General features: G+C 38.7%; 1 protein-coding gene across 8 annotated transcripts in view; it reads right to left on the bottom strand.

Annotated features, from left to right (window-relative positions):
• The window catches only part of SCEL (sciellin), a 126,782-nt gene that overhangs the window by 25,036 nt on the left and 73,812 nt on the right, over window positions 1–27,934 (bottom strand). For 7 of the 8 annotated variants that reach the window (XM_069602351.1, XM_069602352.1, XM_069602353.1 and 4 more), the window contains 8 exons: window positions 22,713–22,772; window positions 21,976–22,035; window positions 20,283–20,342; window positions 15,418–15,468; window positions 14,445–14,507; window positions 10,022–10,081; window positions 9,827–9,886; window positions 9,625–9,681 (listed from right to left, as the gene is read on the bottom strand). In XM_069602351.1, coding sequence (XP_069458452.1) covers window positions 9,625–9,681; window positions 9,827–9,886; window positions 10,022–10,081; window positions 14,445–14,507; window positions 15,418–15,468; window positions 20,283–20,342; window positions 21,976–22,035; window positions 22,713–22,772 — 471 coding nt within the window. The remainder of the gene's footprint in view (window positions 1–9,624; window positions 9,682–9,826; window positions 9,887–10,021; window positions 10,082–14,444; window positions 14,508–15,417; window positions 15,469–20,282; window positions 20,343–21,975; window positions 22,036–22,712; window positions 22,773–27,934) is intronic. The other variant, XM_069602348.1, reaches the window with a different exon arrangement.

The raw sequence follows: 27,934 nt of genomic DNA, 5'->3' as shown, positions 1-27,934 counted from the left end.
ATTCTCCAGGCAAGAACACTGGAGTGGGTTGCCATTTCCTTCTCCAATGCATGAAAGGGAAAAGTGAAAGTGAAGTTGCTCAGTCGTGTCCGACTCTTCACGATCCCATGGACTGCAGCCTAGCAAGCTCCTCTGCCCATGGGATTTTCCAGGCAAGAGTACTGGAGTGGGGTGCCATTGCCTTCTCCTTTACATTATGAGAGAGAAGTAAACTAAGTTTTTTGGAGGTTTGAGAAATTCAGTCTGAAAAGAAACAACTGATTGATATCTATCAGTTGAGTGAATACTTACTTCACATCACAAAGGACTAACTTGTGTATTATTTCCATGTGGATTATCTAGACCTCACGGAACCTTGCAGGACAGCATACAATGCTCAGCAACTCTAAGTGAATTTTCCAAGGTCAATTAACTAATTTGTAAAAGAGTCAAGGCTTGAAGCTGAGCCATCTGCTCATCTGAAATCAATTCTTCAATATTTAATTAGAGTCTTCATTCCAGATTTTTGCATAACAGAGACATGAGAAGTCAACCCAAAATTTGAATCAACAGTCCACAATGTGGAGGATGAATGGGATAATTAGATTCTTAAATCTTGGGCTACAATGATTTGTCACACTTTCATGAGATACAGTGTTCTCTGGCATGTTATGTACATATTAGCTGCTTATATATTTTTTTTATAATACTGAAAGTTCTTAATCTTTTTCCATGAGTTTGGAAAAGCTTTGTCACCAACCCTACTGGTTTGCAGGATGGTTTAGAAGTAAGAGTGAGGCCATTTCTTTTCATGCATTGGAGAAGGCAATGGCAACCCACTCCAGTGTTCTTGCCTGGAGAATCCCAGGGACGGGGGAGCCTGGTGGGCTGCCGTCTATGGGGTCGCACAGAGGTGGACACGACTGAAGTGACTTAGCAGCAGCAGCAGCAGCATTTCTTCCCCTACTTTTATGGGCCAGTTAGTCAACCTTTCTAAGCTTCCTTTTGTAAACTAGGATAACATCTAAGTTTATAACGTTTCAGTGAGAATAAATGAGTTAGTGTAAATAAAATTTATAGGCACAATGTCCATAGTTATGCCTGAACTGAGTAAGAATAAACAAGTGATAATTAATGGAAGTGTAGTGACGCAGCAGTTGGCACTATGAATTCCAAAATGTTGAAGGACTGTATTTTCATTTCTGCTGTAACTTTTCACATCTTTAGCATTAACTCCAGTTTTCATAAATCTCCCTTCTCTGGTCCTGAATGGTAGATTTCAAGTAAGGTTCTTTTACATGGAATCAGTGTATAGACTCAAATTGATATTTATAAGGATAAAAGATAATATAAAAGTCTTTGTATTTATGTGGAGTGAGACTTACTACTCTTTTTATATAACATCCAAGCCATCAATAATTGATAATGCTAATTGGGCAGCATTCCATAGCTATACTTAAAGTTCACATTTAAAATACTAGCTACATATCTTTGAAAATGTAGAAATTAATTAAATTAATTTTTAATGTGAGTTATAGTAGAAAATATGCCAATTTAATATATGTAAAAAGCAAAGGATTTCAGAAGTAGCTTGGAAGTATCAAAATCATTTGATGCTACAGTCTGAATAATATAAAATTCAAAACTGACTTCTCCAGCATAGCTGCTAAAACTGTGTGAGGAGACCTCCCAGATCTCATCTTTTGAATTTAGAAAGAGAGACAGCAGGCTTTTCCTTTGTAACTCTTGATCAATTCAGTTCAGTCACTCAGTCGTATCCGACTATTTTCGACCCCATGGACTTCAGGATGCCAGGCTTCCCTGTCCATCACCAGCTCCCAGAGTGTACTCAAACTCACGTCCATGAAGTCGGTGACACCATCCAACCATCTCATCCTCTGTCGTCCCCTTCTCCTCCCACCTTCAACCTTTCCCAGCATCAGGGTCTTTTCCAAAGAGTTGGTTCTTCGCATCAGGTGGCCAAAGTATTGGAGTTTCAGCTTCATCATCAGTCTTCCCAATGAATATGCAGGACTGATTTCCCTTAGGATTGACAGGTAGGATCTCCTTGCTGTCCAAGGGACTCTCAAGAGTTTTCTCCAACACCACAGTTCAAAAGCATCAATTCTTTGGCACTCAGCTTTCATTATAGTCCTTGATGGTCCTTCCTTAATTACTAGAAGCTCCTCTTGACCTCAGGACTCACCATAGTATTTTGACAGCCAGGGTATTAAATTATCCTCCCCCTTAATGTTTAAAAATAATACTTCACTAAACACTTGTGAATAATAGATTAAAAATTAAGTATTTAACTTAACTTTAAAGGATCATGGTCTTCCATAATCCAGTTTCCCAGCAATGTCAAACTGGGATGGTTGGCAGAGGCAAACACTGAGAGAGAAATCTGAATCTTAGGGAAGGAGAATTCTATCCCAGGAAGTGATTCTCCCTCCAAAGCTAACCTTGGATGAACTGAGTGGCATTTTTAAAGGAAGCTGGTGTTTTTCATTATGACTTAAGAATAAAATCACATTACTGTGACTTAACACGGCCTTGCACGCAGTAGCTGCTCCAAAAATACTTATGGCCTTAAATGTATTTAAATTCTCTTTTCTCCTTCTCTGGTGGAAATTTATTGCTACCTTACCCAGCTCTGGGAAAAGACATGAAAAGGACGCCAGGGGAAAGATGTTAGACCCTGAACCTTTAAGGTAGCCAGCTCTGCACACATCTAGGTACAGAGTGTACACCAGGACCACAGAGAAAAAGTTCATAAGAGATGGTGATGGACATTTTACCTCCATTTGCATCAGTCACCCAGAACCTGCCTTACTTCACCCCTGAATTGCACATATTTCTTTCCTTTTTTTCACTCAGCTTCCAACCCTGGCTTTGTTTCCTTATTTTGGAACACTTCCTTATGGGGTCAAATATTGCCCTTCCACCAAATTTATATGCTTAAGTCCTAACACCAGCATGTCAGCATGTGCCTTTATTTGGAGATGGGGGTCTTTACAGAGATCCTCAAGTTCAAATGAGGTCATCAGTGTGGGTCCTAATCCAATATGAATGGCATCTTTATTAGAAGAAGGAATTTAGGCTTGGATACACACAGATGGAAGACAACGTGAAGACAAATGGTGAAGACAGCCCTCTACCAGCCAAGAAGGGCGGCCTGGAATAGATCCTTCCATCTAGGCCTTCAGAAGGAGTCAGCCCTACTGACTTCTTGATCTTAGACTTCTAGACTCCAGAATGATGAGAAAACAGATTTCTGTTTTAGCCCACTCAGACTATGGTTCTAGTTATGGCAGTCCCAGTGAACAAATACAGATTCACTTCTGCCCTCACGACAGATACTATTATGTACAGTTCCTCGGCCTGATGCTGGCTACCCTTACCTGCTTGGCACTTTTCACTCCCGGTTGCTACAAATACTGCATCTTTGATCTGTCTATACTTCCATTCTCCACCCCCACCCCCAGGACCCAATCTTTTAGATCCTAGCTATGGTGAAGGAGGGCAGAAGTGGATTTAGACCTAAGCAAGGAGGAGACACCAGAAGCTCACAAATCCAACCACTCCAGGTAGATAATTCAAAATTGGAACCTGTACTTGCCTTCAAAGAAACACACTCCCAAAGGGATATAACTGTGAATCATCAAATAAGCCATGTTATTAGGGTTATAGAAATTTTGCTGGTTTTATTAAATAGTGCCGCATATCAAGTTTGCTAGAGTGGGCTATAAGATTTTATTCTGAATCCTCTATACTAATATTTAAAGCAAAATTAAAAGTTCCAGGTTATGAAAAGTACAAAATGTGGATTTGCTATGGCTGTTCACCCTGATTGGTGTCACCAGTTAGGTTTGGAGATACAATAAAAAAAAGTTCAGAATGCCCATAAACTTCCCAAGCTGAAGAATGTGAAAATAAATTTTCATTTTTTAATTAAGACCACATCTATCACGTCATGTCTTTTACACCATGGTAGAAGATGAAAAGCTGTGAGTCAAAGTGTGAAAAATAGATTTTTATAGAAGCCCAGCCAAATGCTGCCGGGTCGAACAAACGCTTGATTCCAAACCCTTTCTGTGGCAGTTCGATAGAAGGATGACCTGGTAATTTTGTAATTTTATGAGCAGTCGGAATCAACTTTAAGAAAGACCACCAATTCTCTGTGAATCCAGCAAGAAGTGCTATAAAGAAATTTTGTTAACCATAGTAACTAAAAATGTTTTTCTTTATGTAGATTTCAAAAATTTAGGGACAAATATGAGTTATCTGTTATAAAGAATCATAGCATATATTTTGAATGTAGGTATTTATCTGTTATAATCATGTAATTTATTTTCTACAGCCCCATTAAGGAATATAACACTTCTTAAGAGAGCAGATTAAGCCCCCCCCCCAAAAAAAAAAGAGAGAGAGAGAAAGATTCCAGGGACCAAGCTATCATTATGTCTCGTATAATACAGGTTTTCATAAGATATGCTCTACATGGAAGTTAACAGATCACTCCCAACTGCTCTTCCTCTCTTATGAGGATGTGGGAGGTGTTTATTAAAAGCGGCAATATGTTTCTCTCTCTACAGCTTACTTAAATTGTTTTTGCAGAGTATCAAACACATTTGCAAAATTAAAAGCCTCCATATAAAAAATTCACTATGGTCCTTCTTTTATGCCAAGAACTAAATCTTAAGCTTTAAGCTTTAGTTCAAAAGGAATATTTATCTCTCTGAAAGAAGTATAGGACACAGTGAGATAACTGCTATAACGCTTCAACTCTACTGACTTCGCAAAATGGGTCCAGCATTACTTATTTTTATAATTAGCTTTAATGAGGGAATCTTAAAGATTTTATATTAAAGAAAGTAACAGGTCCATAGAGAAAATGATCAACTTAGATATTTTAAATATAAGATATGATCAAGAATTTCAGTGGCTCTAATTCACTCTGGTTCATTGAGATTGTGGTTTAAAATAGAGTCATTGGTTTAAGCAAGGAAGCCAGTCATAGGATATCAGATCCCTCCAGTCTGGTTTTACTCCTGAGAGCCCAGAGTGTTAGAGTCATGAGGCACTATAGGTTTTATCTAGCTAGGGGATCACAGGCCTTCATTTATTTTGAGATTTAGCATGTAACTCAGAGAACATTTATTAAGCACCTACTATGTGCCACACATTGTGGTATGCACTGTAGATAAAGAAGTGAACAAGACAGACCCAATATTTGCTCTTAAAAACCCAATAGTTGAAGACAGATCATTAAATAATAATTCCCTGTAAGAGGCAAACATTCTGCAGAACAGAATAATAGCTTGAGAACATCTAGAAGGACCTGATACAGAAGTGATGGGTCAGGGTGGGCTTCTCAGAGCCTGAGTAAAATACATCTAAGCTCACATCTGAAGTATAAATAGCAGTTATCCATGCAAGAATGATGGCGGAGGAGCAAGGTATGAGCAGGTCAGAGAGTGAGTGGCTGGACTTTGCTTGTGGGTGGAGCCTAGCAGGGAATGGGGGTGGAAAACCTGTGGAGGCAACATCATGCTAGGCTTTGGAAACCAGGGTAAGGGGTACACGTTATCCAGTGGCAATGAGAAGACACTGAAGGATTTCATCAGAGGAAGGACAGGATCAGATTTATGTTTTAGGAAGATCACTCGACAGTGTGGCAGACGGACTGAAGGACAGAAGGTATCACTGACAGCAGATGGACTAGTCAGGAGACCTCACAGTAAGCTGGGCTATAGTAGCAAGTGGGGATGATGAAGTGTCTCAGTTGCTGAGATAATTAGGAGAAGCATTCAAAGTGACCTACTGATTTCAGGGAATGAAGCAACAGAAAGGGTCAAGGTGGCCTCCCACCTCCAGCTTTCTGTCTTGGGCAGAAATGTGAGAAGGACGCAATAGGGAGATAGGAAAGAATTCTTGTCTCATTGAAATACTAGCAAGACATGTCTCAGCAAATAGGAAACCCTTTATAAAGAAGGAAGCATAATATTATGAGAGCTTCCCAGGTGGCGCTAGCGGTAAAGAACTTGCCTGCCAATGCAGGAGACATAAGAGACGTGGGTTCGATCTCTGGGCCGGGAAGATCCCCTGGAGGAGGACATGGCAACCCACTCCAGTATTCTTGCCTGAAAACTCCTATGGACAGAGGAGCCTGGCAGGCTACCTTTATAGGGTCAGAAACAGTCAGACACGACTGAAGCCACTTAGCAAGCACACAGTGCATAATTCTACAAATAGTTCAGAATACTTTTTCTACTTTAGATGAACGATGCCCTTCTAACAGTAAAGACCTGTATCACTGGATGTGTTTCAACCTTCATATGGGAGCAGCTGCTTATAGGCTACAGATAACTGAGAAATATTTATCTTTCTTTAATGTTGGTTCATAAAAATGTGAAACTCACTGCTAAAAGTCACAGGGTTTTTCCCTGAGTAAATGAAAATTCTGTGCACATCTGCATTTATTCACATTGTTGGGTTCCTAGAAGAGCTCAGGGACACCTGCTCACATTCTGATTGATGACTGAAGTTTATTCCGCCCCTAACTGTGAATTAAATATACAGCTGCTGGAAATGTCAGCAAAGTCACACAAAAGCAACTCTGATTCACTGCTGTTATACTATTAAATAATCAGTGCTCCTGTCACACTGAATTGGATGTAAAAGTGCTTTGCGGCTATTATTTCTACAGGGAGGCATGTTAAAATGCCCCCTCTCTTTACCCATTAAAATCGATGGGCCACAGAGATACACTGTAGATACAGGTGACTGAACACAGTGAATGAACTCCCTTTTTTCAAATAGGCAGCTCAGTCTTCCCTGTTTATTCTGCGATGATTCTTGAATATCCTGGTTGATTATCATCAAATCAGCGCCCCCCCACCCCGCCCGCCTCCTTGTAGCTCAGCTGGTAAAGAATCCGTCTGCTATGTGGGAGACCTGGGTTTGGACCCTGGGTTGGGAAGATCCCCTGGAGAAGGGAAAGGCTACCCACTTCAGTATTCTGGCCTGGAGAATTCCAGGGCTTCCCTGGTGGCTCAGGCACTATAGAATCCACTTGCAATGGGGAGACCTGAGTTCAATCCCTAGGTTGGAAAGATCCTCTGGAGGAGGGCATGGCAACCCACTCAAGTATTCTTGCCTGGAAAATCCCCAAGGACAGAGGTGCCTGGCAGGCTATAGTTCATGGGGTCGCAAAGAGTCAGACATGACTGAGTGATGAAGCACAGCATGAATATATATACACTATCGTGTAAAGTGGATAGCTATGAGAAGTTGCTGTATAACACAAGGAGCTTAGTCAGGTGCTCTGCGATGACCTAGGGGGGTGGAATAGGGGGAGGGAAGGGAGGCTGGAGGTAGAGGTGGAGAGGAGGACCGGGGGTGGGTGTGGGGAGGCAATATACATGTAATTTGGGCTTCCCTGGCGGCTCAGAGGATAAAGCATCTGCCTGCAATGCAGGAGACCTGGGTTCGATCCCTGGGTTGGGAAGATCCCCTGGAGAAGGAAATGGCAACCCACTCCAGTATTCTTGCCTGGAGAATCCCATGGACAGAGGAGCCTGGTGGGCTACAGTCCACGGGGTCGTGAAGAGTCAGACACGACTGAGCGACTTCACTTTCACTTTCACTATGGTTGATTTGCATTGTTGTATGGTAGAAACCAACACAACACTGTAAAATTTTAAAAAGAAAAGGAAAAAAACCCCACACAAATAGAAAGGGCAAATGAAAACACTAATGTAGAAAACAAACTAAAAGATTTAAGAACCAGGCTGATAAGCATGTCACACTGTCCTGTTGCTGCCTGTGGCTTCAAAGCACTTTTCTGTATGTTATTTGCTTTCTTCATCCCAGAATGGGAAAGGAAGTCGCTCAGTTCTGTCCGACTCTTTGTGACCCCATGGACTGTAGCCGACCAGGCTTCTCCATCCATGGGATTTCCAGGCAAGAGTACTGGAGTGGGTTGCCATTTCCTTCTCCAGGGGGATGTTCCTGACCCAGGGATCGACCCTGGGTTTCTCGCATTGTAGGCAGACGCTTTACCGTCTGAGCCACCAAAACCTCACTATTTACCATTAAAAATTATGACTCTCCTTGAATGGAATGATCAACGCTTAAATCACTATGCTAAATGGTAAAGGCGAACACTCCTCTCTGAAATGAACATCTTTTACAAAGCAATACCAAAAGCATAAGACAACTTCCAGTTACTACCAAAGACTGAAATAATAATTCACCACCTGATTAAAGTACACACGCTGAAGATACAAACACTATCAGTTGTAGTATAGTCTTAAATATACATGCAAAAACCTAACTAATTTGCATACAGTGTTGAAAAAGGGCTTTCTACATTCAGTTATGCCTGGTAAGTAAGCCTTGTTTTAAGACATGGGTTTTGTAAATATGGTTATCATTGAGGCCTCTATCTCTTTGGGAAATAAAGGATCAACATATTTTTTAGAAAGAATATGTAAATCACAATAATAAAACTATAATATTATTCAGTTATAACTATGGCTTCCTTGAACTTTTAAAACAATTTTTCCTGAAAAAATTAATCTGAAACAAACTGAACTACATGTTTTCAACATATACTGATCTTTATCATGAATTAAATCCTTCCATTGTAACTGTACTTCTAAGACAGACATTTCAGGAATGGTATGCAACAAATCCTATTAGAAATAAGGACGATATTCAATGAATAATGAGCCATTATCACTAAGATCTGATTAATTTTTCGTGCCTTTTTTATCCTGACACTTTTCACTGGGAGTTTGGTAGTTAATTCTGGAGCATATGGATGTTCATAAAGACTGAACTTGTTTGTTGATCTTGGTTAGCTACTCCATTAATTCCTACAGACTAGTGAGACTAGAATAGTGAGACTATAATTCCCAGCTATATATTTATTACAATGAAATTTCAGATCAGCAGCACAATGTAGACTTCTGATACAACGCACTCTGGACATTATCAATGAATAAGCTCTTTTGGTGAAAGATACGACATAAAGATAAGACATAAAGACTTCCTGGAGAAAGAAATAGCAACCCATTCCAGTATTCTCAGCTGGGAAATCCCATGGACAGAGGAGTCTGTGGGCTATGGTTCATGGGGTTGCAAAGAGTTGGATACAACTTAGCAACTAAACATGTATGACATAAAGATAGTGAACTGTAAGATATTTACAAAACTCAAAATGGAAGTTCAAGGGTAAAATCTGCTGGATTTGCTGTGGAGCTGTAATTCTGAAGACGCAGTATCCTTTCCAATACTCTGGTCCTCTGTAAGCATCTATGTAAATCACTGGTTTGGTCCAGCTTTTCCAAAATGTGTTTTACTCTTAATTTATTTCACACATTTTTCATTTCAGTCCTGATACTCTATTTCCTATGGACAACAAATATTTGCTTTGTGCAAAAAAGAAATACGCAACTGCATGTGAAAGAGTGCAGTTGATTCCAGAAGAGTACAGCATGTTCTTTGCTGACAGGAAACACATGGGTTATAAATGTGTGCTCATTTGAACACAAGAAAAACAAAAGGCTTCTTTTTTTAAAAAGAAAAGAAAGAAAGAACGTTGGGTACATGTCAAGATAGTTAGGCAAAGTCATTTACCGCTTAGTATTCCTGAGTGCTGAAGGTTTCACTTGAATGAGATTGTCTAAAGCTTGGCTGTTAAAAAGAGAAGACACACACTCTGATTAGTAATAGGGCTTTTTTTTTGCTTGTGCTAGGTCTATAAACCAATATTATAAATCTGCTCCACTCAGGAGCAACAGACAGGAGAGCTATGAAATGACTACTTTTATTTGATTACCTTTGATTGCTTCTGATGACTGCAGGATTCACTTTGATGAGGTTATCGAGATCCTGGTTTCTTTAAATAGAAAAATAAAAAGGTTAATTATAAATTCTTTTGGTAAGCTCACTAAGATTATAAATTTGCTTGAACTAACAGTAAAACAGAACATCCTTCCTACCCAAAGTACAAAAATTAATGCAGTTCTATTACCTTTGATTGTTGAGGAGAATTTCAGGATTCACTTTGATGAGCTTATCAAGATCTTGATTTCTTTAAGTGCAAAAAAATTAAAGCAGTTTTGTTAGAGATAATCCAGGTTTAAGTTGGTTGGAACTGGAAGAAGGGATTGGCTATTTTATCATTGGTTGTTATTGTCAGACTCTCTTGCTACCCCATGGACTGTAGCCTGCTAGGCTTCTCTGTCGATGGGATTTCCCAGGCAGGGATACTGGAGCAGGTTGCCATTCCCTTCTCCAGATGATCTTCCCAACCCCAGGATTGAGCATTGGCAGGAGGATTCTTTACCACTGAGCCAACAGGGAAATTAATCTGTGACACCTATTGGTTTGGCATAGAACAGATTTGAGATACATTTCAACCAATCCAGGGAGGATACATTATGTAGGATCACGAGAAAAACTACTCTGACTTTACACAGTTTGTGTTCAGAGCCCATCTACCAGCGCACGCTGACTCAGAGTCCACAGCAAACATCTTGTGATTTATCACTTTCACTCTGCAATGCTTTAACAATACGAAGATACAAATGATTACAAGGCCCTTGATATTTTAAAAATCATATTCATCAACTAATGATATCATTTTATAAAAAATTAATAAGCTCCAAAACTGGGATTATACTTAACATAAGGCTTGGCAAAGAGAGCTCCAGAAATCCATCAAAATTGTGACTTCTCTTTCCTCTATGATGACTTAAAAAGCTGAAATCATGGTCAGATTAGGGACATGCTCTGATAACTGTCCACTTCCCAGTTGAAATGCTATCACTTTCTTTCCTCAGTTAGAGAACATGGTTTGCTATCACTCATTGCATCCATATAATATTTTGTTTTTAAGGGCTGGAAATTAGTGATTTTTCAAAGTGTTCCTCTAAACCACTTTATCATATTTATCCAAAGAAATAGAATAGCCCCCAGTAGCAAGAAATCTTGGGATGGATAACACCTGCTTCCAGTCAGTTTTAGACAGTTACCTGCCTGTATCTCTTTCCCCCTCCAAAATCCTCTTGCCTTAAATAACAATATAGTTTACTCTTCAAAAGTCTGATGGGAGATTAAGAACTAAAGGAGAACCACTTGGAGGTTAATCATCAAAAAGTCTGAGAAAACCTACATGGGAAAAGAATCTAAAAAAGAGTGGTATACGTATAACCTGAAACTAACACAGCATTTTAAACCAACTATATTCCAATAAATTTTTTTTAATCTGAGGAAATAAATGTTGTGCAGTTCCCTCCCCAGCCCCTAAGCATTTCCATAGAATTTGCTTCCCAGCTTATGTCTTCACTGAGTTTCAGCTCTTATCCTTGTCCTCAGATCTCCATGGTAGACAAAAAGCCCTTAAACAAATTTTCACTGTTTTGAATTATCTTCAGTAATAATATTCTCAGTTAAAGATAATCAACTGGTGTCTACAAACAGTATCAAAGAAATGACAAACATATGAGAATTATCCAAAATATAATGTTCTTGTATAAACTGGTTACAAAATCTGTGTAAAATTAAATTGTGCCTGAAAGACAATCTTTAAAATGTTGATTGTAGAATAAAAATTTGCAGAGGAAATAATATGTTCAAAGGCCTCAACCTTTTAATACATAAGATCAATCTCAATATTTTTGTGTAACTACATGTAATTTTCACCTACCAGCATAATTAAGAGTAAATTGTATAAAAAAGCAAACATGAACGTGAGAAATTCCTTTTTTACTGTTCTGCTCAGGACAGAAAACTTGGTTCATTGCAAAACTTAGAACTGTGCTATATCATAGAACGGTATCATAGTTCTAGGAGTACTACAATCATAGAAGTCATTAAAAAATACATTTTACATCATAGCTCAATACTTTACCTTTTTGTCAGTCAGGCAGACACACACACATAATAAAATATAAACTTCACAAAGTAAGACTTCCCAACGTAAGAAGAACTCTCATTTTCTGTTTTCACTTTAGTTAATTGGGGGGGGGAAATGCTGACTGCCAGTCACTAAATTAATTACAAGACCATTTAATGGATTTTCATCTACAATTTGAGAATCACTAGCTTAGAAAACATATAAACACATGCTATGATTTACCACTTCTCCTAAAATGACAACACCTGTGTTAATAAAGCAAATCCTGAATTGCCTTGATTGATAGTATCATGCTACATATTTTAATGAATTGAAAACTTATAGACACTTTTTTCAGGCCCTGGATTCTTTAAAAAACACAGGAATCTGATATCTAAATTTTATCCAAGAAACAATGTTATGTTTTTCCTATTCAAGTTACTGCTTTCATTTATTTTGCTTTAAGGATATAGGGGAATACATCAGCACATTTAGCTATCATTTCTTTCACGTAGGTCTCCCAGGTGGTGTAGTGGTGAAGAACCCACCTGCCAATGCAGGAGATATAAAAGATGTGGGTTTGATCCCTGGGTGGGGAAGATCCCCTGGAGGAGGGCATGGCAATACAGTCTAGTATTCTTGCCTGGAGAATCCCATGGACAGAGGAGCCTGGCGGGCTATGGTCCATAGGGTAGCAAACAGTCGGACATGACTGAAGTGATTTAGCATGCACCCACTTGCATGTAGTTCAAAAGTTATAAGGTGTTTTGTGGTCATTGGCATAAATTTGCGCCATAGTCACTTCAAAGACAGAAGTAACGTTTCACATGACCCTGTGAAAGCAGTGGAGGACATCCTCTAGCTGTCCCATGGCAAGAGCAAAAGGCCTAGCTTTGTAATTTCCACTCTTTCCTGAGGTGCTAGATCAACTTTCATTTATTTTGAGATCAAAGTCTGTGGACTGTGATTTAAAGACCAGGAGTTGGGCTGGGGGTTGAAAGATCTCATGGAAGGCTATGAGATATTCACCCCTGGCCTCTGTCTTCTCATCTGTAAAATGAGAAGACTGGATTGGGTCTAATCCTCTGCCCATCTTTAACATCTTCTACTCCTAGGAATCTATGAATATAAATTTTACTGGTTGTCATATTTATTGAATTAGCTATTTTATTTCTCCTTTTCTTTTCAAATGCAACTCACTGACAATACATTCTATATTCAGCAAGCAGTACATATATTAAATTGACAACCTATTATTGCCTTGGAGTCCCATCTATGTGCCCCCAGTACATAATTAGCTTTAATCTATGATAATTGCCTGCTGTTAATAAGATTGAGTATGTCTACTGAATTCTCTTTTTTGGCACCCACGGCCTATAATTATACCTAATGTGCACCTAATGATACCTAGTTGTAAGCTTCAAACCCAGTAGGTGTTCAGTAATTATTCACTGCCTAACAGATCACAGAACCACTATTCATCTTCCACTAGTTTTCTCCGTGACCCTGGCCAAATCACTTAACCTTTCTGAGTCTTAATTTCCTCTTCTGTAAATTGAATATATTTGACTGGAATGTGAAAAGTGAAAGTTGCTCAGTCTTGTCCGACTCTTTGCAGACTCCATGGATTGTAGCCTGCCAGGTTCCTCTGTCCATGGGGATTCTCCAGGCAAGAATACTGGAGTGGGTAGCCATTCCCTTCTCCAGGGGGGAATCTTTCCAACCCAGGGATTGAACCCAGGTCTCCTGCACTGCAGGCAGATTCTTTACCACCTGAGCCACCAGGCCCTGCTTTAACTGGAATAGTGGTTTGCGAAATTGTTCAAACTAACTGGGCTATGAGTTCTCTGAGGTTCCTTCTTTCCATCTCCAAAATTTGTGATTTTTCTATGTACCAGATAAACTCAAAAAAGTGAAATCATAAAAACATTTAAAAATGTATACAAATATACATATATCTATAATAGTGGTGTATAATGATATAAAAATCTAAATATATACAATATTACATATAAATATATAATCTAAATATATGCATATGTCTGTGAGGCAAAAATTGAATTTCATTTTTCATCATCACAGATACTACATTATCATTTTAGGTCCATTACTTTGCTAGGAGCAGCAAATCATCTAAAAAATAATGAACCTCATAAAATTTCCACCAACTATCAAACACTTTCCAAAAATAAGATGAATAAATTTGCTTATAATGAATCTAATGAGGTGTCCAGCTCTTTTTCAAAAATTAACAACCATTAACAAATTTTAGTCAAACCCAGAAACAAAGGTATTGCCATCAATACTACAAATCATAAACAGGGCATAGACTAACTATGTTTCTAGCCCAGTCACTCCCTTCGCTTGCTTTATCTGAGTTGTCTTTCTTTCTATTAGCAAATACATATCTTATTTATCAGGGATATATAAAATTCATGATGACTTTTCAAGATTTACGTTCAGTTTGCCCATGGAATGATTACAAGCCATTTATATTCATATTATGCTTAGTTAAGGAGAAACAAACCACAGCAAGTAAATAACATCTTTGTCTTACCTAGCCGTGTTTTTGACAGCTTTGGGGCTTACGTTAATAAGTTCATCAAGACCTTGTTCACTGCTAAAACAAAATAAATGGTCAAATGCAGTTGGAAATTAGAAAATTTTATGACTGGTGTTTTTTCTTTTGACACTTGTAGATCATTTGATGGGATCCTAGACAAAAAGTGATAAATGTACTGAGTTTCTACTTTGTCTTAAATAGTTATCTTTTTTAAATCCTCAAAGGAACTGAATTAAATATCACCATTCTCTTTTTATAAATAAATTGAGTTGCATGAAAGTTAAGGCCTTCTTTAGGCCAAGTATAGGAAATAACTGACAGTGAATTAGGTAGCCACACGTTGCCTCCTGTCCACATTCTTCCTCTCTCTGTTCTCAGTAATTCCTTACAACTGCACGAGGCTTTTCACCAACATTATTATCAAAATAATTTTGAGAGGCAGCTTGGAGTTATTCTCTCATGCTTTTCTTAACTTTTGCTCCAGTGGACAATGAGTCTTAACTTCTTAAGAAGACCGGAGCATATTCAAACTCTTGCAGAAATATTATAATCAAGTATTGGAAGGTTATGTCACCAAATTTCTGAAGAGTCATTTAAAAATTAATCCTCAGGTTTATGAAAGAGAATAAAGCCAATATTCTTTGGTTTATTCAGTTTTATGAACTTATAATTTATTAACTAAATTTGCAGTAATAATCTAGTTAAGCTATAATTGCATTAAATGAGTTTCTCAGGTAGTCATTATACAGAATTAGCTTCAATATTACAATTTGAACAATATTATTATATAACAAATTGAAGCAATATAAAAACCTATCCAGCATTGTTACATGTCAGCAAATCAATTTCTCTCTCTTTCTTTTTTTTTAATATCCCTTTCAAACATCCTTAGCCAAATAATTAACTTTATTCTGGGGCATAAATTGAAGACTTGCTCATGAGTCTTCAACAATACTAATAAACTTACTTTTTCTTTGCTGAGGGAGTCACTTTAATAAGACTGTCCAGGTCTTGGCTCCTAAAAAATGTAAATTTTAATAACTGGTAAAATCAAATCAAATCAGTTATAATTTGTATATTTTTTCAATCGTAATATTGAATAAAATGATTGTTGCTAATTCAAAACTTCACTTTATTGAATATTCTTTTTAGTTCTCTGTGAAACCAGAGAGCTAATATAAATTCATTTCTCACACAACTACATATATATGAAAATTTATTTTTATTCTTATTCCTTTCAAGATAAACTCAATTTAAGTTGCTCTTAAATTTCTTATTCCTGTATTGTATTTGGTACTAGAATCAGCATTTAGAATTTGTTTCAAGGTTGTAATGAACAAGATAAAAATTTGAATTGTACATCGTTTCAGTGCATTCCTTGCTTCCCTCTCCTCAGAATAAAACAAAACAAAAACCTGGAACTTTTTTAAAAAGAGTGTATTTCCTGATTCTAAGGTATGGATGTAATATAAATAATATGAATATGTAATATTGAGGCAACTCCAAGATACTAAACAATTCAGAATCATGCTTCATGCATGATCTATATCAGAACAAAGATGACTTGGGACAATAAGATTTGCTTTTGTACTCAAAAAGGCAATATATTTATTTTCTTTATAATAAATACATTTCTTATATTTATTTTTTATAAAATAAATAGAGGAAAACAATAGAATGGGAATGACTAGAGATCTCTTTAAGAAAATTAGAGATACCAAGCGAACATTTTATGCAAAGATGGGCTCAATAAAGGACAGAAATAGTAGGGACCTAATAGAAGCAGATGATATTAAGAACAAGTGGCAAGAATACACAAAAGAACTGTACAAAAAAGATCTTCACCACCCAGATAATCATGATGGTGTGATCACACACCTAGAGCCAGCCATCCTGGAATGTGAAGTCAAGTGAGCCTTAGGAAGCATCACTACAAACAAAGCTAGTGGAGGTGATGGAATTCCAGTTGAGCTATTTCAAATCCTGAAAGATGATGCTGTGAAAGTGGTGCACTCAATATGCCAGCAAATTTGGAACACTCAGCAGTGGCCACAGGACTGGAAAAGGTCAGTTTTCATTCCAATCCCAAAGAAAGGCAATGCCAAAGAATGCTCAACCTACTGCACAATTGCACTCATCTCACACACTAGTAAAGTAATGCTCAAAATTCTCCAAGCCAGGCTTCAGCAATACATGAACTATGAACTTCCAGATGTCCAAGCTGGTTTTAGAAAAGGCAGAGGAACCAGAGATCAAATTGCCAACATCCACTGGATCATCGAAAAAGCAAGAGTTCCAGAAAAACATCAATTTCTGTTTTATTGACTATGCCAAAGCCTTTGACTGTGTGGATCACAATAAACTGAGGAAAATTCTGAAAGAGATGGGAATACCAGACCACCTAACCTGCCTCTTGAGAAATCTGTATGCAGGTCAGGAAGCAACAGTTAGAACTGGACATGAAACAACAGACTGGTTTCAAATAGGAAAAGGAGTATGTCAAGGCTGTATATTGTCACCCTGCTTATTTAACTTATATGCAGAGTACATCATGAGAAACGCTGGACTGGAAGAAGCACAAGCTGGAATCAAGATTGCTGGGAGAAATATCAATAACCTCAGATATGCAGATGACACCATCCTTATGGCAGAAAGTGAAGATGAACAAAAGAGCCTCCTGATGAAAGTGAAAGAGGAGAGCGAAAAAGTTGGCTTAAAGCTCAACATTCAGAAAACGAAGATCATGGCATCCGGTCCCATCACTTCATGGCAAATAGATGGAGAAACAGTAGAAAAAGTGGCTGACTTCATTTTTCTGGGCTCCAAAATCACTGCAGATGGTGATTGCAGCCATGAAATTAAAAGACTCTTACTCCTTGGAAGGAAAGTTATGATCAATCTAGACAGCATATTAAAAAGCAGAGACATTACTTTGGCAACAAAGGTCTGTCTAGTCAAGGCTATGGTTTTTCCTGTGGTCATGTATGGATGTGAGAGTTGGACTATGAAGAAAGCTGAGCACTGAAGAATTGATGCTTTTGAACTGTGGTGTTGTAGAAGACTCTTGAGAGTCCCTTGAACTGCAAGGAGATCTAACCAGTCTATCGTAAAGGAGCTCAGTCCTGGGTATTCATTGGAAGGACTGACGCTGAAGCTGAAACTCCAACACTTGGCCACCTCATGCGAAGAGTTGACTCATTGGAGAAGACTCTGATGCTGGGAGGGATTGGGGGCAGGAGGAGAAGGGGACGACAGAGGATGAGGTGGCTGGATGGCATCACTGACTCGATGGACGTGAGTCTGAGTGAGCTCCAGGAGTTGGTGATGGACAGGGAAGCCTGGCGTGCTATGGTTCATGGGGTCGCAAAGAGTCGGACATGACTGAGCAACTGAACTGAACTGAACTGAGGCAATAATAGCTCTAAAAGGGGGCTTCCCTTGTGGCTCAGTGATAAAGAACCCGCCTGCCAATGCAGGAGACAGGTTTGATCCCTGGGTCGAGAAGATGCCCTGGAGAAGGAAATAGCAACCCACTACAGATTCTTGCCAGGAGAATCCCATGGACAGAGGACCCTGGCAGGCTACATACAGTTCATGGGGTCGCAAAAGAGTCAGACATGACTTAGTGACTAAACAACAACAATCTCTAAAAAGACATTTCTGTTTTTGTACTGGGCTTTCATATCAACTCTAACACCAAACAAGATATATATCTTGATATATATTATTATTGGACAGTTTATTATATATCCTGAAAAGAAAAGAGACTAGAAAGGCTTCTATCACCTAACTAATCTTTAGGATTAATCTATACGTGAATTTTATTGTGTTCATATCCTTCCATGTAAATTATTGCAATCTATTATATTGAATTATTTGAAATTGTCATCTTGTGGGTCAAAAATTGTCGAATGTCAACAATTTCATAAGATTCAACCTAATAGATAACTTCTTAGGTATCTTGTTTGAACTAAGCATTGATTGGTGCAATGGGGACTCAGCAATGAAGAAAAACATTAGCAGTAATAGTAACAGCAATGCTGCTGCTGCTGCTGCTAAGTCACTTCAGTCGTGTCCGACTCTGTGCGACCCCATAGACAGCAGCCCACCAGGCTCCCCCGTCCCTGGGATTCTCCAGGCAAGAACACTGGAGTGGGTTGCCATTTCCTTCTCCAGTGCATGAAAGTGAAAAGTGAAAGTGAAGTCACTCAGTCGTGTCCAACTCTTTGCGACCCCATGGACCGCAGCCCACCAGGCTCCTCCGTCCATGGGATTTTCCAGCAAGAGTACTGGAGTGGGGTGCCATCGCCTTCCCCAATAATAGCAATAGATAATGTTTAATAAGTACTTGGGGAATAAATGCTTCATAAGCTAATTTTTCTGGTAATTCACAAAGAAGGTAATTCTTACAATCCCCACTTTACAGATAAGGAAGCTGAGAATTCAAGGAGGTGAAATGATTTGTCCAAGGCTATACAGCTAGCAGATATTCTCTAAACTAAAAAATGTTACTACCGAGTGGAAGAGATGAACACATGACATAATGCAAGGCATGGCAGAGGGTGGGTGCTGAAACAAGGCTCACACAGATCGCATGGGAAAGGTCACATTACTAAGGCTTTCTTCACTTTACAAACTAAGTCATCTTGGAAGAGGGACAAGGGATAACTGTCTTTCATAGAACCTTAATCTGTAACATAAAGTATTACGTGGTCTCTGGATTTGGTATCTGACCCTCAGACAGTGACAATACATTATACTTATTTAGTGAACAAAATATAAGGACAATTTAGAACTCAGTATTCAAATAAAAGAATGATAAATTCTTCGCTCTAACCATAAGGTGAATGAAGCAATATATGCAATGGAGGCTGTGTTTTGGAAGCTGTTCCAAGTACATGCAAGGTTGATCTTCTTCACCTACCCACATGAAATACTGCCTAGGAATCAGCAGTCTATGGTCCTCAAGCTAAATCCAGCCTGAAGGCTGGTTTTACAAGTAAAGTTTTATTGGAACATAGCCATTCCCATTCCTTTACAATGTGTTATTAATGATTGCTAGTTTAAATAAAGACTGTTTTGGGCCCCTATACCTGAACTTTTACTCCCTAGCCCTTTAAGCAAAAGTCTGACTCCTGATCTAGTCTAGTAAACTATATGATAACTATCTACTGTAAAAATAGAATTCCTAGAAGCAAAGTAAGATAGAAAACTCTGTGAGAGAGAAGATGTGTGCTTTGGTACCTTTTGTATTTAACTCACATTCAAACTAGCATAACAGTATGTGTTTATAGGTTCATGGTTTGGCTATATCCCTTTGGTTACTTAATACAGTGTACCTTAAAGAAAATTCTTTTTTGTTATCTTTATTATTTCAACGAACTAACTATAATTTTTTTAAATGACCTCCCAACGTTAGGAATTATTGGAGTATAAATGGAAGAGGAGAGGAAAAAAATGATGACGGATGGAAGATGAATGAAGGAGATTTTCTTCACATGAAGACCTTCTCTTAGGCTGCGTGTCTCTAGGAGATTGTTTGGGGAAGATACTTCATCCCAGGAGGAATCTCGATTTATTTTGAGGAAATCCCAAGCATGGAAAACAAATCCCACATGGATAAGAGATTATTCTCATATTTTAAGGAGTTCCTCCACAAATATTCACAGCCAGGAAGCCCTGAATAAGGGAATTGAACACTAGTTTTCTGACACAGAGCTGTTGTTTTGGGTCCCCTTATTGGCGGTTTCTTTGATGGAACAATCAGTTTTATCATATTTTCTAAGTTGAACAGAATAAAATGGAGAAATAGAAGAGTTTCATAATCCTCACCCTTGGTTAGTTTTGTTTGTTTCCGGAGTCATTTTGATGACGTTGTCAAGACTTTGGTCCCTTTAAGACATGGAAAAAGGGATGAGATCCTATGACAGGTTACATCAAGTGGTTGAAAATATTTACTAAAATGGAAAAGCGTTTTTTACTACAAAAATATTTTACTAGAAAATATTTACTAAAATAGAGATCATCTCAAAGGATTGGAGGTTTTCATTGTTGACTCTGAAAATATATATTTGGACCCAACTATAACCACATAGAAATAATGAACAATAATTAGTGGTTTCAGAAAATTCATGATGTGCCAGGCACTGTGCTAAGTGATTTATGTGATTTATATGATTCAGTGCCCATATCAACCCTATGAAATAGTAGAAAAATATTAATAAACAGAAACCTCAATGAAATAGAGTTGGGAGACCAGAATGGGGGCTCTCTCCTGCCCTGTGACAATAGCAGAAGCCAGCAGGAAGAGGAAACACTGTTCTCCTTGCCTGGCAAGGACTCAGCCAATTGAAAAGCTGTGAACTCTGTTTACTTTAGTCCTCCCAATCTCTGTTCCCCCCTCCCCTCTATAAAAGTGTTCTTCCTTCCCCTTCAGGGACTTGGATGTGGCTCCCCATGGTTGCAGACCCCAGACTACAATTCTCTGATGATCCGAGCAAATCCGTCTTGGCTCGAGAAATATCTGACAATCTATTTGTTTCAGGTCAACAATAGGAAGTATCATCATCTCCATTTCACAAAAGGAAAAACAGACCCACAAAGATGAAGTTTTCCCCACATGGCCTGTAGTGGCAAGGCTGGAATGGAAAGCTATGTAATTAACCCCAGAGTGTGCACACTTGGCATAACAGCAACCACCTTATTGGAAATTATTAACTGAATTGACATTGGAAGTGACGAGGGAACATCTGGCCCGATTTCCTCACTGTGAGGATGAGAAAACCAAAGTCCAAACAGGAGTGTGATCAGGCCCATTTCTCACTGTTAGTGAGGGCAGAGTCATGCCTAGACCCACATCTCTGGGTTCTGGTCTGATGCTCTTTCCTCTCTCTTGTGCCATCCCTCTGCTTAAGAAAAATAAACAAACCAACCAATAAAAGTGTCCTGACCACTACTGTTTGGAACAGGGAACTCTGCTCTGTTATGTGATAGCCTGGATGGGAGTTTGAGGGAGAATGGATACATGTATACGAATGGGTGAGTCCCTTTGCTGTCCACCTGAAACTATCACAACATTGTTAAGCAGCTATACCCCAAAATGAAACAAAAAGTTTTTAAAAAAGAAATAAGTAAAATAATTGCATATAAAAGACTCTACCCAGTAAACCATCATTTCCCTCAGCCCTTGACAACCAAACACTTTGTTTTCTTGGTTGCCAATGGGTTTGCCATTCTGGATATTTCAGATAAATGACATATAATTGTGAAAAAAAAAAAAAGGTGACTTGTCCATCCTGGGAAAACACTGCACCTCATGAATCAAAATACCTACATTATATTAGAAATTGGCTGACCAAAATCTTTAACAGCTTACATATGAGGTGGTGCAGGTTACATGGTTTTTCTTGAACTATCATTGATACATTGATACTATAGCAGTGTCAGTCTGCTGAAATGATGATTTAAGTATGTTTTTAAACATTGGTTATCATGAAACAAAAAAGAGGAATGTACTAAATCTTACCCTTGCACACTTTTCCCAGTTCTTGGGTTCACTTTGATGAGGTTATCCAGGTTTTGGGAACTTTAAACAAAAAGAAACATAGTAAGTAAAAATGAAATTATATCAACTAATTAAGTCAAGCTAATTACTTTAAAGGATATATGTGCTCAAGATGAATTTGACAATTAAGTTTTGAGAGAAATCAATACCAGTCTATATGTTTCACTTAAAAGAGTAAAATTTTTGACTTTCATTGCTATCAGTTTCCTATATACTCTCAAAATAAAACAATAAAACTAGGGGAAGATTGAGTTTAAAAGATCATCTCTGGAACTATTTGCCCGAAAAATCTTACCTTGTCAGCCCCATTTGGTATTCTACCTGATGCAATAGCTATAATTAAACTGTGTTTTGTTAATAATTTCCATTTAAAGGGATTTAAATGGAAATTTAAACACTTTTGTATTTAAACACATTTTCCTTTAAAGGGATTCTATATCCATTATTTCACATGATCTTTATAATAATCAAACAACAAAAGTGGAACAGACATTATGATCTTCATTTTATAACTAAAGAAGTCTCAGCTTGGTATTCAAGGGACTTGCTCAAAGATACCCAGCTGATAAGTAGTGGAATTCAGATATTTTGACTCCAAACCTCTTTTAAACACAGCTTCTCTAGTGAAAGCCACAAACTGATTCAGAACTTGATGCACAAATTGATGGGAAGGAAGAAAGATAAGGTATAATCCTCACCTTGGGTTACTTCTGTTAACTTCAGGGGTCACTTGGATGAGATTGTCAAGACTCTGGCCCCTTTAAAACATAGAAAAAGTGGTACGGTTAATAACAGATTACAACTAAGCTGATAAAACTATTCATTAAAACTCAGAAACAGTGTAAGCAACCGAAATCATGCCAAAGAGCTGAAGATTGTTAAAAGCACACAGAAGTATGTAGGGATTTATACATTTATGAAACTTACTGAGACTCAGAGAGACAATACTTTAATCTTGGAGCCATCAGGCACTAGCAAATACTGAGATAGGCCTCTACTTTGATTCATTGAACGCTATGCCCTTAGCCTTTTCCAGGTGCACTAAATATATTCTGTAATAGTCTGTGTACACATTCCTGGAACATTCCACAAGGCACAACTCCACCCATCAGCTTCCAACATGCTGTGGGAATTTTGAACTTTGGAGAACCCTTATTTTGTAAAATTGTCAGCCGTTAGCAGATTTTCTGTTTAAACACTGGATTTAGATAAGTGTACCCTTAATATTCATTTGAAGGACTGCTGCTGAAGCCGAAGCTCCAATACTTTGGCCACATGATATGAAGAGACAACTCATTGGAAAAGTCCCTGATGCTGGGAAAGATTGAAGGCAGGAGGAGAAGGGGACGACAGAGGATGAGATGGTTGGATGGTATCACTAGCTCAATGGACATGAGTTTGAGCAAGCTCCAGGAGATGGTGAAGGACAGGGAAGCCTGGCGTGCTGCAGTCCACTGGGGTCACAAAGAGTCAGACATGCATGACTCAGCAACCGAACAACAGCAACAAGAAGCAATTTGTTAAAGTCTATAATATACAATCTGTTATCTCTTGCTCGTACCTACTGTGTATTAAAACTACAAATTTTGACTGGTTGTGTTGGCAATAAACAATAAGATGAAAATCCATCAACTTTTGAAATGTAAGTTATAATGTAAAACTGTAATGTAGAACACCATGTAGTCACTGAGAATGACTCAATATTTTACAGTTACCCTTTAGGATATGTGCTTCTGATCTTAATGGAATTTTTCTTTTTCCTATTGCTCCTACATGTGTTTTCCACATTCCCAGTGCCAGCCAATGTGCCTCTGATCTACAGAGGATACCATATGGGAAAAGAACATCCACAGAAGGCACATTTATACCCTGTATCCCCATGCCCTATGGCCCTGCTAGGATCAGATCATAAAGTCTCCAAGGTGGTGTCAATGCAACATCAAAAGATACAGATATCTGGAAGCAGCAAGCTAGATGCTGACTCACGTTCTTCCTTATTTGCAGATGTCTGAGAATGTGCACATCCATGCTAAAAGCGGCAATAAAAAGTTTGAACATTTTTCATGCAAATAATGAAATTGTTAACCCCGAAAAAAACAACTATTCTATCCCAGAATATCCTATGTTGATTTTTTTAACCCTTTGTTGCCTAAACAAAATATGTGGAATTTGAAGGCTGCTGCTGCTGCTAAGCCATTTCCTTCTCCAATGCATGAAGGTGAAAAGTGAAAGGGAAGTCGCTCAGTCGTGTCTGACTCTTCGCGACCCCACAGACTGCAGCCCACCAGGCTCCTCCATCCATGGGATTTTCCAGGCAAGAGTACTGGAGTGGGGTGCCATCACCTTCTCCGATTTGAATGCTAGTGGCTGAGAAAAAAATATTCCCAGGATTCTGTTTCTAGTACTTTGAGTACTAGAAACAGTAGTACTCATTGGAGTACTCAAGAAGAAATCCCACAGCATTAAGCATCGCAACTCCTCCCTTGTAATATCTGTGTTGGTTCTGTTGGAGACCTTGATCTCTTTATATTGAATAAAGCACACAGAGGGTTGTCTAAATTTTAAGGTTCATAAACTCAATAAAGAAGAATGTGCTAGTGGGAAGCAGTGGGTGGGTGGGAAGCAGTGCCTCATAGTGTGTATCTCTTCAATACTTATGCAGTCTTTCAATCCACAAACAGTTACAGAAAGCCTACCATGGCCCCAAGTGCTGGGATAGCTGTGACCAATACAGACAGGCTTAACCCTAAAGAAACGTCCATTCCAGGACTTCCCGGTGGTCCAGCGGTTAAGAATCCACCTGCCAATGCAGGGGACTCTATTTCCATCCCTGGTCTGGGAAGATCCTACATGCTGCAGGCAACTAAGGGCACCACAATTACTAGAGTTTGGCACTCTAGAGCCCACAAGCCACAAGAACTAAAGCCCACATGCCCTACAGCCCGTGCTCCACACCAAGAGAAGCCACCACAAAGAGAAACCCATGCACTGCAACTGGAGGGCAGCCCCCACTCACTGCAGCTAGAGAAAGCTCACGTGCAGGAGCAAAGCCCCAGTGCAGTCAAAAATCATAAATTAAAATAAATAAATTTTAAAAAGAAGCTTCCATTCTAACTTGGCGAGAGGCAGGCTATGCAAACCTATAAATGAATGCTACAATTCTAGATAATAACATATGGTATTAAAAATCAGTGCCTGGTGCCTGTGATGCTAGGTTTGGAGAAGGGCGTGGTGATGTAATTATATTCAATGGTTAGAAACAGTCTCTTTGAGAAGGTAACAGTTTGGAAATAGAGCCACCCAAAGTGGGAATAGCAGTCACAGAAGTGTTAAGGCAGGAGTGAGGCTGGATAGAAAAGAGGTAAGTTTGGCTGGACTTTACTGAACATATGAAAGGCCATTGCTCAAGTTTAGAACTTAATTCTACCTGAATTAAGAGAACTTTAAAAGTTTTTTGATAAGGGAGGGAGACAATCTTATTTTATCTTTAAGACAGCCACAGAGTTTAATGATGCTTGGTGAAAGGAAAAAAAGAAGACTACTGCCCTTAAAGCTCCCAGGAAGCACACACATACAAATACACAAATAGACACAAAGACTGCAACACTCTTACACACATACACACAAGTACACACACATACACAATCGTGCACATAGGTACTCATATACATACAAAAGCACATGGGTATACTCACACATATATTCAGGCACACATAAGCATTTGTGCAGATGTATACAGTCACACATATGTCTGCACATACATGCTACACTCATATGCATTCACGCATGTAGACACACAAGTATGCACACACAAGTATACATATGTGAATGCATACATTTGTGTGTGTGTGCATGTGAACACATAGGCATACACACACCCCCCACCACAACCTATGAAAAACAATAGGTAATGATTTGAAATACTCTCTGTAATAAAAATTAGAAAGGCAAAACATAAATTTTTCTTGTAGAGTCAAAGTAAATTAAGTATTTGAAAGTATCTAAATTATTGTTGTCGTTTAGTCACTAAGTCATGTCCAACTCTTTGTTACCCCATGGACTGTAGTCTACCAGAGTCCTCTGTCCCTGGAATTCTCCAGGCAAGAAAACTGGAGTGGATTGCCATTTCCTTCTCTGGTGGATATTTCCAACCCAGAGATCAAACCTACATCTCCTGCACTGGCAGGCAAATTTTTTACCGCTGAGCCACCAGGGAAGCCCCATCTAAATCATTAAGAAAACATAATTCATGTGAATCTTTATTATTGCTCTTAATTATTTGTATCTCTGATGTGCCAAGTGTGATAGTATTATGATCTCTAAACTGAAGCATGGGGCAAGTGACACAGTCAGAATTTGAACTCTGATCCTTTAGACTCCCTGCGCCCTTTCACTGCCTCAAGCTCCCTTCCAGAAACACCTAGGTAACCAGGGAAATCAGTGCTTTCTTCTCAGTTTATTGGCTGCAAAAAACTGCATGTCTGTAACACAACGGGTCACTGGGTCTGCAACCACACCAGCATTGCTGAGAACAGGACGGCCTGACGATGCACACCAGCTTTCAGCCAGCCGGGCCCTGGCTCTGATGGGGCCTGCAGGCATTAGTGCCACATTTTAGAATCAACTCATAATATCATGTACCGAGTGAATGGAATGGAAAGAGGTTCAAAAGAAACCACATGGAATTACTTGGTACGCTTCTCAGCAACATGACAACAAGCTCAGTTTCAGATATGATCCATCTGTCTTTTAAAAAATAAAAAAAAAAAGCAAGAGGACATAAGCTTTCCAGATTTCCTTGGCAATTCATGGGTAGGGCAAGTCTTTTACAAAGTACGCTTTGTTAACCTCTTCATCTTTAAACATACATTACAAAACATACATATATACACACTGCACACAAATATAGTATACATGCACACACAATCTGTACACAAACACATTCACACACACTACTTACACACCCACAGAATACACTTATTTATATATGCTATACATGTACACTTGTATACACATACTACTTATATACACACATATACATTTATATATATATATACACATTGTGATGGGCTTTCCTGGTGGTTCAGATGGTAAATAATCTGCCTTCAATGCAGGAGACCTGGGTTTGATCCCTAGGTTGCGAAGATTCTCCAGGAGAAGGGAATGGTATCCACTCCAGTATTCTTGCCTGGAGAATTCCAAGGACAGAGTAATCTGGTGGGCCGCAGTCCATGGGATTGCAGAGAGTCACATGGCTGAGCAACTAACACTTTCACTTTCTTTTCTAAAATATTTTTTATTTTTACTTTATTTTACTTTACAATACTGTATTGGTTTTGCCATACATTGACATGAATCTACCACGGGTGTACATGCGATCCCAAACACGAACCCCCCTCCCACCTCCCTCCCAACAACATCCCTCTGGGTCATCCAGCCCCAAGCATGCTGTATCCTGCATTAGATATAGACTGGTGATTTGATTCTTACATGATAGTATACATGTTTCAATGCCATTCTCCCAAATCATCCCACCCTCTCCCTCTCCCTCTTGAGTCCAGAAGTCCGCTATACACATCTGTGTCTTTTTTGCTGTCTTGCATACAGGGTCATCATTGCCATCTTTCTAAATTCCATATATATGTGTTAGTATACTGTATTGGTGTTTTTCTTTCTGGCTTACTTCACTCTGTATAATCAGCTCCAGTTTTATCCATCTCATCAGAACTGATTCAAATGTATTCTTTTTAACGGCTAAGTAATACTCCATTGTGTATATGTGCCACAGCTTTCTTATCCATTCATCTGCTGATGGACATCTAGGTTGTTTCCATGTCCTGGCTATTATATCCACACAGTGATGGTTAATTTCACATGTCAGCTTGACCCGGCCACAGGGTGCCCAGATATTTGGTCAAGT

Source organism: Ovis canadensis, chromosome 10, assembly GCF_042477335.2.
Source record: "Ovis canadensis isolate MfBH-ARS-UI-01 breed Bighorn chromosome 10, ARS-UI_OviCan_v2, whole genome shotgun sequence".
Classification (NCBI taxonomy): Eukaryota; Metazoa; Chordata; class Mammalia; order Artiodactyla; family Bovidae; genus Ovis; species Ovis canadensis.
Note: the sequence above shows the minus strand (reverse complement) of the source record. Positions and strands in the feature narration are given on the sequence as shown.